This window comes from Anomaloglossus baeobatrachus, chromosome 3 (assembly GCF_048569485.1).
Source record: "Anomaloglossus baeobatrachus isolate aAnoBae1 chromosome 3, aAnoBae1.hap1, whole genome shotgun sequence".
Classification (NCBI taxonomy): Eukaryota; Metazoa; Chordata; class Amphibia; order Anura; family Aromobatidae; genus Anomaloglossus; species Anomaloglossus baeobatrachus.
Window position 1 is genome coordinate 115,142,655 of NC_134355.1, and position 13,540 is coordinate 115,156,194.

At 42.5% G+C, this 13,540-nt stretch overlaps 1 protein-coding gene across 4 annotated transcripts in view; it reads left to right on the forward strand.

Annotated features, from left to right (window-relative positions):
* LOC142296126 (ral GTPase-activating protein subunit alpha-2-like) overlaps positions 1 to 13,540 on the forward strand; it is a 487,199-nt gene that overhangs the window by 355,356 nt on the left and 118,303 nt on the right. For all 4 annotated transcript variants that reach the window (XR_012751590.1, XM_075339383.1, XM_075339384.1 and 1 more), the window contains one exon: positions 2,309 to 2,467. Coding sequence is in view for 3 of the 4 variants with exons in the window: in XM_075339383.1 (XP_075195498.1) it covers positions 2,309 to 2,467 (159 nt within the window). In the remaining variant the exon portion in view is untranslated. The remainder of the gene's footprint in view (positions 1 to 2,308; positions 2,468 to 13,540) is intronic.

The following is a 13,540-nucleotide window of genomic DNA, read 5'->3' on the forward strand; positions in this document are numbered from 1 at the left end:
CCTGTGTCAGAGGCAAGATCCATCTTGTGTTCTTCAGCTGGAAAGTGTCATGTTCAATGCTGATTGATGAGCTTTGATGAAGCCATGGCTTCCTTAGTTGAGGCAGTTGGCGTTCTCGGAGCATCACACCACGCTGGTGGGAATTAGATGACTTGTAGCTGTGGTGCCTAGATGAATCCAGCCATGCTGAAGTCCACCTCCACAGACGGCTAGCTACAGAGGAACGGATGCCTCGTTTTGGCAGGAAGATTCCCTACCGAAGCGGCCATGACTCAGTGATACCTTTTTCAGCTCCCAGATTTGTGTTCATTAGCAGTAAACATTCTTTATCAGGATGTCTCTCTGCTAGAATAAGAAATCAATCACGCTAACAGCTTCTTACAATCTGTCCTGTTATCCTAACTAAATTGCCGCTAACAGCTCTGAAATGAGTTTTTTCACCGGTTATAGACGAGGTAGGGTTTATTTGATAGTTGGCCGCATTTGCAGTCAAACCTTTCTCCACACTCTCCATGCAGAGCCCTAGATGTAGCCCGATCGTGAACTCTTGCTCCTCTGCTGTAGAAATTTGTTAGCTATTTCGAGATTAGATTTTTAGCCGCTAATCTCTCTGCTGTAGGGGTTTGTAAAGTGGGGACAGGGCTGTGCTATTGGATTTGTCCAATTCATTTGACTTCAGGACTATAATTGCACTTATGTCTTACCAGCCTTTTATAGCCTGGGGCTGGCCGGCAGCAGAAAAACAAATTGGCAATGATACAGTAAGAGTGAAAGGGAATGAAAGGAGCACATTATTAGTCTCCAGGCACCGCTGATCTGGCAGGAAGTTTCTCGGTTAATTTACAAATAAAACTTAGATTTTAGGATGGGCACACTGTCAGGAAGACAATGGGGTTGTCAGGCTCAAGATACTTTGTGAAAGCAGCAGCCGCGACTATTGGAGAGCAGAAATTCTTCAATCAAACAGACAAGTTCTTGCTGGAGCCAGCTGGCCATGTAATGCAATTAGTGGGGAATAGAGGTCAGACCATTAGGTGTTTACCATGACCAGTGTCACCAGTGGCGTGCTGCCCGGCTGGCTGCATATAGGGAACACGAGAGCGGGGAGAAGAGGGGAGGTAGATGGCCTTTTCAGCTACTGAATGGGACTGGCGCATGGACAGTCTGTTAGTATTAGAGTTTTGCTTACGCTTGGAAAATGAGCATTTGTTCAGAGGCTTATAGTGGACGCCGGCTGCTGCCAAGGACACCCAGTTCAGATTGAATAGATCTGGCCTTACTGGGACAGGAATAGTGTGTGTGTGCGTGTGCGTGTGTGTGCGTGTGTGTGTGCGCGTATGTGTGCGCGTGTGTTTGTGCGTGTTTGTGCGTGCGTGTGTGTGCGCGTGCGTGCGTGTGTGTGCGCGTGCGTGCGTGTGTGTGTGCGCGTGCGTGCGTGTGTGTGTGCGCGTGCGTGCGTGTGTGTGCGCGTGCGTGCGTGCGTGTGTGTGTGTGTGTTCTCACCAAACATCCTCAGACAGGACTAAATTAAACTCCCATTCTTATCTTCTATACGGTTATTAAAGCGACTCTGGTCACCAGGTTTTTGATTCCTCATCTGAGAGCAGATAATGTAGAGGTAGAGCCCCTGATTCCAGCGATGTGTCACTTACTGAGCTGTTTGCTGTCATTTTGATAAAATCAATGTTTTCTCTGCTGCAGATCTAGCAGTATACAGAGGTCATAAATATGCTCAAGTACCTGACAGCATGCCCAGTAGTCCTCTAATGATAATCTCCTGCTTAACAGTGATTTTATCAAAACTACACTAAGCAGCCCAGTAAGTGACACATCACCCGAATCAGGGAGTCTGTCTCTACATTATGCTGCGCTCAGATGGGGGAACAAAATCCTGAAAATAATTTTAAAAAAACTTTGGCAATACAAGTTGCTTTTTCTTAGATTAGCATTAAAAAGGTTTTTAGTGAATGTGCGTTTAAGATGTGCGTGTGTGTTTATAATTTTATATATATAGATAGATAGATATAGATATAATATGGAAAAAACAAGAAAATCCAGCAGGGACTCCGCAAACCAGGATTGGAGTAAAACTTTCATTTCTTTATTGATCTTCAAAAAATAAAAAAGACCCACAAGGATTAGGAACCAATGTGAATGGCTGGGAAATAGCGCAAATGGGACTACGCGTTTCGGCGGTCTAGTCTGCCTTCTTCACGGTCCAAACCTTTATATATGTGTGTATATATAATGTATGTATGTACAAATGTCATATTGTCTATCTGTTCTAATCTTTGTTTTTATTTTTCAGCTTCGGCACCTTGGAAATGATGAAGTTCACATTGTTTGGTCTGAACATACTAGGAACTACCGAAGGGGCATTATACCCACAGATTTTGGAGATGTTTTAATTATTATATACCCAATGAAGAATCGGATGTATTTTATAGAAATAATGAAGAAACCAGAGGTAGTTATTTATTATTTTTTTTGAAAGATAGTAAAAATGGTCATATCTTAAAGTGTAACTGCTGTTTTAATTTTTATTTCTTAACTCAATAGTACACATGGACATAAGAAGCTTTGCACTGCGTCATATCCGAGAAACTTACTTGTTTCTCCTCCAGGACTGATCATTTATTTTTTAAATTTTCAATTCACAGGTGTAATCTGTATTCAGTGAAGACATGTTACATTACTGAAATGGCAGATGAGATAGAGCACTTCATGTAGCCACTCCTTCCCATTTAAATAGAATCTTAAAATCACTAGCTGCCATCTTCTATCTCAGTAAAAATGATGATATATTGCTAAGTTTCTTGCTTCAATGTGTATGATTTTGCTTTTTAAATAAATAAAATGGTTAGTTTTTAAATGTATTTTATGTGATGTACCATCAGTAAGTAGCAAGTATTTGTGAAGTGTAAAGGAAATGATACATGGTTTTCTAAATATCTGTAAAACATATAAATCTGAATCTTGTGACCTGCATTTGTATTGATCCCCTTTGTGTCCATACTTTGTAAGACCACCTTTTGCTGCAGTTACTGCTGCAAGTCTTTTGTGGTACTCTCAAACAGCTTTGCATATTCAGAGGCCTGAATTCTTGACCACTCTTTGCTAAATAGCTCTAGCTCAGTGAGATTGAATGGAGGCGTCTGTGATCAGCAATTTTTAAGTCTTGACAAAGATTCTAAATGAGATTTAGGTTTGGACTTTGACTGGGCTATTTAAACAGATATATTCTTTGATCTAAACCATCCATTGGAGGTCTGTCAGGATGTTACGGTCGGTCGTTGTCCTGCTGAAATGTGAACTTATGCCCCAGTCTCATGTGTTTTGCAGCCTGTAATAGGTTTTCCTCCAGGATTTCCCTGTAGAAAAGCATCCCCACAACATGCTGCTGTCTTAGTTTTCTGTCACACATAATTTTAGCATTTAGCCCAAGAAGTTCTACTTTGGTCTCATCTGACAAGAGCACCTTCTTCCATATACAAGTTGTGTCCCCTACACCTACAGGGCTTGTTGCAAATTGCAAACAGGACTTCTTATGGTTTGTTTACAAAAATGTCTTCCTCCTCGCCACTATTACATAAAGGCCAGATTTATGGAATATACGACTAAGCCCTCGCTCACACCAGTGTATGAATTAGACTAGTGCAATCCAAGAAAATCTCACCTTGCACTCAGAGCAGTGTTAGGGCGGCTTTGCACACTACGACATTGCAGGTGCGATGTCGGTGGGGTCAAATTGAAAGTGACGCACATCCGGCATCGCATGCGACATCGTAGTGTGTAAAGCCTAGATGATATGATTAACGAGCGCAAAATCGTCGTAATCGTATCATCGGTGCAGCGTCGGCGTAATCCATAATTACGCTGACGCGACGGTCCAATGTGGTTCCTCGTTCCTGCGGCAGCACACATCGCTGTGTGTGAAGCCGCAGGAGCGAGGAACATCTACCGGCGTCACCGCGGCTTCCGTAGGATATGTGGAAGGAAGGAGGTGGGCGGGATGTTTACATCCTGCTCATCTCCGCCCCTCCGCCGCTATTGGTCGCCTGCCGTGTGACGTCGCTATGACGCCGCACGACCCGCCCCCTTAGAAAGGAGGCGGGGCGACGGCCAGAGCGACGGTCGCAGGGCGGGTGAGTGCGTGTGAAGCTACATAGATAATTTTCGCTACGCCAGCTATCACACGATATCGTACCTGCAACGGGGGCGGGGACTATCGCGTGCGACATCGCAGCATCGGCTTGCGATGTCGCAACGTGCAAAGCCCGCCTTAGTCAATGATACAGAGCAGATCTGTGGGGTTTTTTGTACCTGTATTCAGGATAAGAAAAAACTTTGCCACATGCTGCAAGTGGCTGTTGTAAATTGGTCTATGGGCACAAGAAAAAAATCGGACACCACACAGACCATCCATGTGGCGCGATGTGCGGTTTTTACAGATACATCACCATTCTGTAACATAGAACACTGTAAATGGTCCTGTACATGACTGTAGAATAATAGCTGCTGAGGAAAAAAAAAACACATTTCATACAGATGGCATACACATGTCATATGGATGCTACACTAGAAAAAAATTGCTCCCTCGATTAGCACTCGCATGACCTATAGAATACCAAACAAATTTAAATTGTCCTCTCCTGGATTAGAATAAGTCCGATTTTTTTTTTCATATGTTAGTGTGACCCCAACCTAATACTAGTCCCGTGGACAGATTCTTCCACCTGAGCTGTGGATCTCTGCAGCTCCTCCCAAGTGAACTATTGGCTGCTTCTCTAGTTACTACTCTCCTTCCTTCGGATATTCAGTTTAGTTGGATGGCGGTGACTTGTTAGGTTTGCAGTTGTGCCATGCTCCCATTTTTGGATGATGGATTTAACAGTACTTCATGTGATGTTCAGAGCATGGGCTATTTTTTTTTATAATCTCACCCTGCTTTACTTATCTCCACAACTTTGTCCTTGACCTGTCTGGTGGGTTGCTTGGTTTTCATACTGTGTTATCCCTGATGTTCTCAAACAAACATCTGAGACCTTTACAGAACAACTGTAGTTATACCAAGCATAAATTACACACCGGTGAACTCCATTTGCTCTTCACGTAACTCCTGGAGGCAATTGGGCACTCAGGATTTTATTTAAGGGTTTTATACGAAATACAAATGCATGTCACAATTTTCAGTTTTATATTCTGAAAATATTTAGAAAACCATTTATAATTTCCTTTACACTTCACAATTACTTGCTGCTCAGTGTGTTGGAATATCACATAAAATCTCACTAAAATACAATTACAGTGTGTATACGTATATGCTTGTTTCTCTCGCTCGCTCGCTCTCTCTCTCTCTGTTCATACCGTGTAGAACATGTCACCAGTTTTCTAAAGTAAATCTATTTCTAAAGGTGCAGTTGAGTTTAATTTCTCACCAGATGTCGGTAACAACCCATCCAATCCACACAGGCAGAGAAATTCAACCATAGATTATGTGTAATAATGAGAAATGACACATGAAAAAGTATTGAACACATGAATAAAGAGAGGTGCAAAAAGCTATGGAAAGTTATGACAGCAGCTGAAATCTGTACGTAATTAGAAAGTAATCCTGACACTTAAAGAAAAATTATATCAGCTGGTTCAACTTATGGTTTATAAAAAGATGTCTTGTTACCAAGGTGGCAAACAAGAAACATCTCATGATGGATAACACCAGTGAGCTGTCTCAAGACCTTTGCAACATTATTGTTGCAAAACATAATGATGACATTGGTTACAGAAGAATTTCTAAACTACTGAAGGCTCCAGTTAGCCCTGTTGTTGGTAAGATTTCAGACGGAGAAGTGAAAATAATTAAGCAGAGTTGTCCAAGAGCCAAGGACCATCTGTAGAGAGTTACAGAAAAGACCTGGAATCAGCAGGTACAATTGTTTCAAAGAAAACAATAAGTAATACACGCAACCTCTGTGGCCTGTATGCACGCTCATCACGCAAAACTGCCATTAATGCACAAAAAGCATGTTCAAGCACCTTTAAAGTTTGCTCAACAACATTTAGACAAGCCTGTAAAATACTAAGCGAATATATTCTGGTCACATGAGACCAAAATTTAACTTTCTGGATGCCATAACACAGATAAGGTGTAGCTATGTGTGCACGCTGCAGAAAATTTGTTGACAAAAAAAAAATGTATCTTGTGCCAGAAAACACAGCAAAAAAATGCAAGTGGTTTTTGCTTGTTTTCTTTTTCCATGTTGTGGTTTTTTTTTTTTTTTTTTTAGTGAAATCAATGGCTGGGAGGGCTAAAAAAAAAACAACAAAAAAAAAACGCGCGCACAGCATTTCTGAATTCTCATAGACTTTGCTGGGAGAAGGAAAGACATGCAGTTTTGGTTAACAAACTGCACCAAAAAACCCGTAAAATAGCCGCAAAGGAATGCAGCGTGTGCACACAGCCTTTAGAGGCCAAACTGCACTGCATATCACGGCACTGGCAAGCTTCATATGATTGGAGGAAGAATGAATGAACTATGGTACCGAGACATTCTTGATAAAAATCTGCTGCCAATTATCAGGATGATGATGATGATATGATCATTGTTTTCCTGAAATGTCCTCCCTCGTTTCAAACACACAGCTAAGGAGACTCTGTTGATTGCAGAGAAAGAAAAGAAAGCTGTTGGAATGGCCCAGCTGATCACCTGACCTGAATCCAGTGGAAAATTTATGGAAGGAATTAAAGCTCAGAGTTCTAGGAGCCCACGGGACCTTCTAGATTTAAAGAACGTTTTTGGGTAAGTATGGGCCTAAATCACACCTGTGCAATGTGTGCAACTAGTGTCTATACAGGAGGCGTCTTAAAGCTGTTATTACCAACAAAGGCTTTTGTCCAAACATCAGTAAGCGAATTCAGTACTTTTCCCCTGTGTCATTTCTTAAATATCACTAAATTTATGGACATCTATGGTTTAAGGTAGGAAAACAGAGACAAAGTAGAGCGGACCTCATATTTGTTGTAATATACATGGACCCCATAGAATACATACAAAAACTTGTGAACAAGAAGGGGTATTTATCATGTTTTTGAAAATAAAACTACTGTACCACAGTTGCGAAAAAGTACAGTTTTTATTATTACAAAGTGCAAAAATCACATGTGATGACAGTAGTTAGACATGCATAGTTAAAATCCAATTAGATGAGACAGAGAGAGAAAGAGGTCCCAGGGAGGGAGACAGACTACCCCTTAACTAAAACTGGTAAGAAAGTAGTATTACTATATCCCGGGGGGGGCATATAAGTAACCAAAAGATATCAATAGTATACCCCCTGGGCTAGTGGAGTGATGGAATGTCCATACATTAAACAGTAACCAACAGGATAAGGTCCAAATCAGGGCCTGAGTACACCAGTATGTAACATCACGGTCTCCCGTTGAAGCACATGTGAAACACGTGTCGGGACCGGGTCCACATGTGAGGCTGACAGACTCCCTTTCTGGGTGCTATACATACCACAGGTAGGTCCTTCAGGTGCCAATTTATCCACCACTGTATGACTTTTTTTTTTCTTTTTCTCTGAGATTATTCTGGTGGTGTTACATACTGGTGTACTCAGGCCCTGATTTGGACCTTATCCTGTTGGTTACTGTTTAATGTATGGACATTCCATCACTCCACTAGCCCAGGGGATATATTATTGATATCTTTTGGTTACTTATATGCCCCCCCCCTGGGATATAGTAATACTACTTTCTTACCAGTTTTAGTTAAGGGGTAGTCTGTCTCCCTCCCTGGGACCTCTTTCTCTCTCTGTCTCATCTAATTGGATTTTAACTATGTATGTCTAACTACTAACTGTCATCACTTGTGATTTTTGATATTTGCACTTTTTGTAATCATAAAAACTCTATACTTTTTCACAACTGTGGTACAGTAGTTTTACTTAAAAAAAACATGATAAATACCAGGGCTGTGGAGTCGGAGTCGGAGTCGTGGAGTCGGAGTCGGAGCTCATTTTGGTGGAGTCGGAGTCGGAGTCGGTATAAAATGCACCGACTCCGACTCCTAAAATATATAATAAATTGGGGACAGGAGTGCAATGCAGAATGTGCTGAATATTTTACTAAATAACAACATTTAGTATAATGCTTATATTTAAGTGAAAAATTTATTGTAGTACAATGTGAACATCAGACATTTAATTGTTTTTATGATACAATAATCAAGATATTTGGATAGAACATAAAATATTTATTGGAATACAACTTTAGAACACAAAAAAACTAATAAATTGTAAATATGTAATATAATATATATATATATATATATACAGTGTATATACACACACACACAAGATATATATGTAATCTACTGTATATTACATAGTGTATTACATATTTACAATTTATTACAGTTTTTTGTGTTCTAAAGTTGTATTCCAATAAATATATTTTATGTTCTATCCAAATATCTTGATTATTGTATCATACAAATTATTAAATGTCTGATGTTCACATACACATATTCATGTACTACAATAAATTTTTCACCTAACTATAAGCAATATATGTAGGAGTCGGAGCCGGAGTCGGAGCCGGAGCCGGAGTCGGAGTCGGTGCAAGAGAATTTGAGGAGTCGGAGTCGGAGTCGGAGTCGAAGGTTTGGCTTACCGACTCCACAGCCCTGATAAATACCCCTTCTTGTTCACAAGTTTTTGTATGGTTTAATGTAGTTGCCTGTGTGGACCGTATGAGTTTACTGACCTCTGGTGAGAAATTCATGTCAATAGCACGTTTAGAAATAAATTACTTAAAAAATGGGTTGTTCAATCCTTATTTCACCCCTTATATTTGGACATTGACACAGGTTTTGCATTTTAGCTGTTTATCAAAACGTATTCAAGATGATTACATAATCAGTATGGGATTAAAGTGCAGACTCTCAGCTTTAATTTAATGATGTTAACATCCTAATTGAAGTAAAGGCCACGTCTCACTAAGCGACATCGCTGCTGAGTCACGGTTTTTGTGATGCAACAGCGATGTTGCTAGCGATGTCGCTGTGTGTGACATCCAGCAACGACCTGGCCCCTGCTGTGAGGTTGCCGGTCGTTGCTGAATGTCCTGGACCATTTTTTTGGTCGTTGCTCTCCCGCTGTGAAGCACACATCGCTGTGTGTGACAGCGACAGAGCAACGATCTGAATTTGCAGGGAGCAGGGAGCCATCTTCTGCGGACGCTGGTAACCAAGGTACACATCGAGTAAACAAGCAAAGGCTTTGCTTGGTTACCTGATATTTACCTTGGTTACCAGAGTCCGCAGCTTCTAGAAGCCGGCTCCCTGCACACGTAGCCAAGGTACACATCGGGTAACTATAAGCAAAGTGCTTTGCTTAGTAACCTGATGTGTACTATAGTAACCAAGCACAGCGTCGTTACACGGGTCGCTGCTGGCTGATCTCTGATCGTTGTGGAGACCTGCCTGTTTGACAGGTCACCAGCGACCATGTAGCGACGCTCCAGCGATCCCTGCCAGGTCAGATCGCTGGTGGGAACGCTGGAGCGTCGCGAAGTGTGACGGTACCTTAAGGGTTTAGGAATTACAGCTCTTTAAAGGGAACCTGTGATGTGGAAAAATGCTATTAGCCTGCAGATATGATGTTAATCTGCAGGTTATTGGCATTCTGAACCTGCCCAGTGCCTGTACATTAACCTCGCTACCATGAGTAAATTAACTTTAATCATCCCAGCAGTATTTTGGTTTCAGTCACGGGGACGGCGCAGGTTCAGTCACTGCTGTGTATGGAGAGCAGCAGATGTAATTCTGCACTGACTGACAGCAGGTTTTAATGCTGAGTAGCTGTCAGTCAGTGCAGGGGGTGCGGTTACAGCCGCCGCTCTCCATACACTGAAAATGCGCCGGTGTCACCCCTGTGACTGAACCTGGAATAGCCAAAGGTGTAGATGGAGAAGAGTAGGAGTCCCAAGACAAAGCCTTGTGGGACTCCGATAGAGAGAGGATGGGATGAGGTGGTTGTGTGGGAGATGCTAAATGTGCTGTTGGAAAGCTATGAGCAGATTCAGGAGAGAACACGATCTGTGATCTAGTGGGAAGAGAGCATCTGTAGTAGGAGAGAGTTATCGACTGTGTCAAAGACAGAGGACAGGTCTACAGGCAGGAAAATATAGAAGTGTCTGTTAGCTTTGACGGTAAGTCGTTAGTAATGTTAGAGCAGTTTCAGTGGAGTGGTGGGAACGGAAGCTGGATTGAAGGTTGTCAAAGAGTGAGTTAGATGAGAGGTGGGAGCAAAGTACAGTGTGCGTGTGCATTGTGAGGAGCTTGGAGACGAACTGCAGCATTCATATGGGCCGATAGCTGGATGTAAAGGTCTGGTCAAGGGATAGTTTCTGTTGGATAGGTGTGATTGTTGGGTTGTTTGAAATCAGAAGGGAAGGTATCAAAAGTTAATGATAAGTTTAAGAGATGGGAAAGGGCTGTGATAAACATGGTGGTGAGCTTGGAGCGGAGGTGGGATTGGATGGATCAAGCACACAAATGGCGAGATGCGAGTTGGAGAGCAGATGGGTAAACTCTCCTTCCGTGATGGTGAGGAGGGGCAATAGTCTGTTTATAAATATGGGGTTGTTTTGGTTGAGCAATACAGACTTGCCTGATTTGGTCGATTTTGTTGAAATGTGCATTAGTCTTCTGCAGAGATGAATGAGATTAGATGGGGCAGTGGTGGGCGGAGGAGGGACTTTAGTGTTAAAAATCTGTTTGGGGTTCTTAGATTAAGAAGATCCTAGGGTTTTGAAGTAATCCTGTATAACAGAGGTGAGGGTCAACTTGAATGTGAGTGTTGCATGTTTGAATGTGGTGAAGTTTTCCTGTGAGTGTTTTCTTCCAAGCTCTTTAGTGTGGTCTGCCAGGGTTGTCTTTTGATTTGTAGCACTCTGCCATGCACGGGAGGGTCGACTGATTCCATAGCTTATGTGAGTGTGGTGCTGTAGAAAACAGTGGCACTGTCTATATCGTGGAGTGAAGAGATGTAGGACAGTGGTAGATATTCAGTGTGCAAGTGTCTAGGTGTGTCAAGTTTCGGCGGGGGTGTGCTAGTTGCTGAACTTGCAGGGCAGGAGAAGTGAACAGGGATGAGATTGTAAGTAGATAGTGGTTAGATAGAGGGGGAGTTGAGGTAGTGAGATTAGATAGAGAGTAGAGGCGGGCGAAGAGAAGGTCTAATGTATGGGTGGCTATGGAGGGCCACTGAGTAAGACCAAAGGGATGAAGCAAGCAACAAGAGTTTGGAGGCTGTTGATTGGCGGATATCGGGGGGATTTTGAAGTCACCCAAAATGATGGTGGGAATGTCAGCAGAGAGACAGTGTAGAAGCCAGGTGGAGAAGTGGTCAATAAAGGCAGTGGCTGGGCCTGGAGGTCTGTAAATGACGGCCACTTGGAGGTTAGAGGGAGAATATTACAGATAAAGTGGACAACAGAGGGGAGAGGTGGGATTGGGTTGAAGCTGCAGTTGTTAGTAAGGAGAAGACCCACTCCTCCACTGTGTTTATTGCTAGGGCGAGGCGTGTGGGTGAAGTGCAGGGGAGGCAGTGTCATAGGGTGTCAGCCATATTTTGGCGAGGCTAAGGAAGGATAGATTGCATGAGGAGGTTATTGCAGATGGAAGTGCTTCATAAAGAGGGAGTGGCGTAGTTGGGGTCAGGGGAATGGGTTTTATGTTGGTGACATTGGAGTAATTTCTGGTGGGTGGTGCTTTATATGATGGAGAAATAATGGCGGGCATCAGCTTAGGTCCAGGATTGGGAGATATGTCACCAGCTGTGAGAAGTAGAGCGTGAGCAAGCAAGTGGAAGAAGACCTAACTCTATCTAAATATGTAATTATAGCACATATGAACCCCTTCCATAAATGTCTTTTGTCATGAAGGTATTTTCTCTGGATACTGTGGCTAGAAATGACTCAGAACATCATGGATCTAGTAAGAAAAGAACGGTTATTGATTTTACCCACCTCCACAAACCATAAGCGTTATAGCTGGATAGACTCATGGAAGTATGGTAAATGGATGCCTCCAAAATATAAGACTTGCCCGTTATGTTACTCACATCCACAGCCAAGAGGCATAGAAGATATGCCTATAAATATAAAATAGTTTTCTGCATTCATCTACTTGGAAAACAGTGATCAAAGCCTAGTCTCAAGTGCTAGAAAGCGCAGTCAAGGGCTCTGACTGCCAGATAAATGAGGGACTGAGAAAATCAGTCCACATTCATTAAAGTACTTTAACATTCAGTTCGATACGATGTTGCAAATGTATGACAATTAGGTGTACAGAGGAGTTCCAGCATTAATTAATGCACTGTAATTATTTCAGCAGAGTACAACATTTTCTTTAAAAGCGTAAACATAAGACTTTTTTCCCTTGGAAACAATAAGCCGTAAGGGAAAAATCTGAAACCAGAATTCACACGATGTTCCGAAATCTCATCAATTTTGCAGCTGCTTTAGTCTAATGTGGATTTTCGATCTGAAAATCTGGACATAAAATCCACAACAATCGCGGTACACGACAGTGTACTCTGCTTTGTTGTATACATGTCTCACTCCTTGCTGCTGCTGTTCTTAGATCTGCATGTAATACAATCAGAAATGTCATCATCACCATTATCTTCACAGATGCTTCTTAGTCAGAAACTCTGTAAAGCGGTTTTCACTTTTTCAGCATACATGCTACCATATTCTTCTGTAGAGTAAAATGATGGGGGGCAAGTAATGGCCATTGATCTCCCAAGACAGATCCTCAGCGCTGTCGAGGAATGCTGACCGTTATAGTCAACCAATTGCTTGTTTGCCACAGATGGGTAACCCCTGGTGTAGGGTATTATACCGTAAAAGCATGGTTATCTATATTAAAGGGAACTTGTCAGGTCCAATATGCACCCAGAACCACGAGCAGTTCTGGGTACATATTACTCTTCCCTTCCTAACCATCCCTGTTTAATAGCATAGAAAAAGTATTTCTAAATATCTATCATATGCTAATGAGCGAGGGGACTAGTCTCCTGGGCGTTAGTTCCCCTGGCTAGTCGGCTCAATTAGCATGTTAGTACGCTCCTGTGGGCATGCTATCATGCTAATGAATGCACAGCGTCAGAGGATGATCGCACTCACCTCTCTGCTGCCAGCACGTCCAACGCTGGATTTTGGCTCAGTGCACAAGACCCCGGAGTTTTGGTCATGCGCACTACTTCAGTTTGAATCCAGGACATGTACACCCGATCTTATAGTGCGCATGACCAAAACTCCAGGGTCATGCGCACTGAGCCAAAATCCAGTGTCGGGCGGCGATCGTAGCGGACAGATGAGTGAGATCATCCTCTGATGCTGCGCATTCACTAGCATGTTAGTACACCCACAGGGGCATACTAACATGCTAATGGAGCTCACTAGCCAGGGAAGCAACACGCAGGGGGCCAATTCCCACACTCATTAGCATACGATAAAAGATCTCTA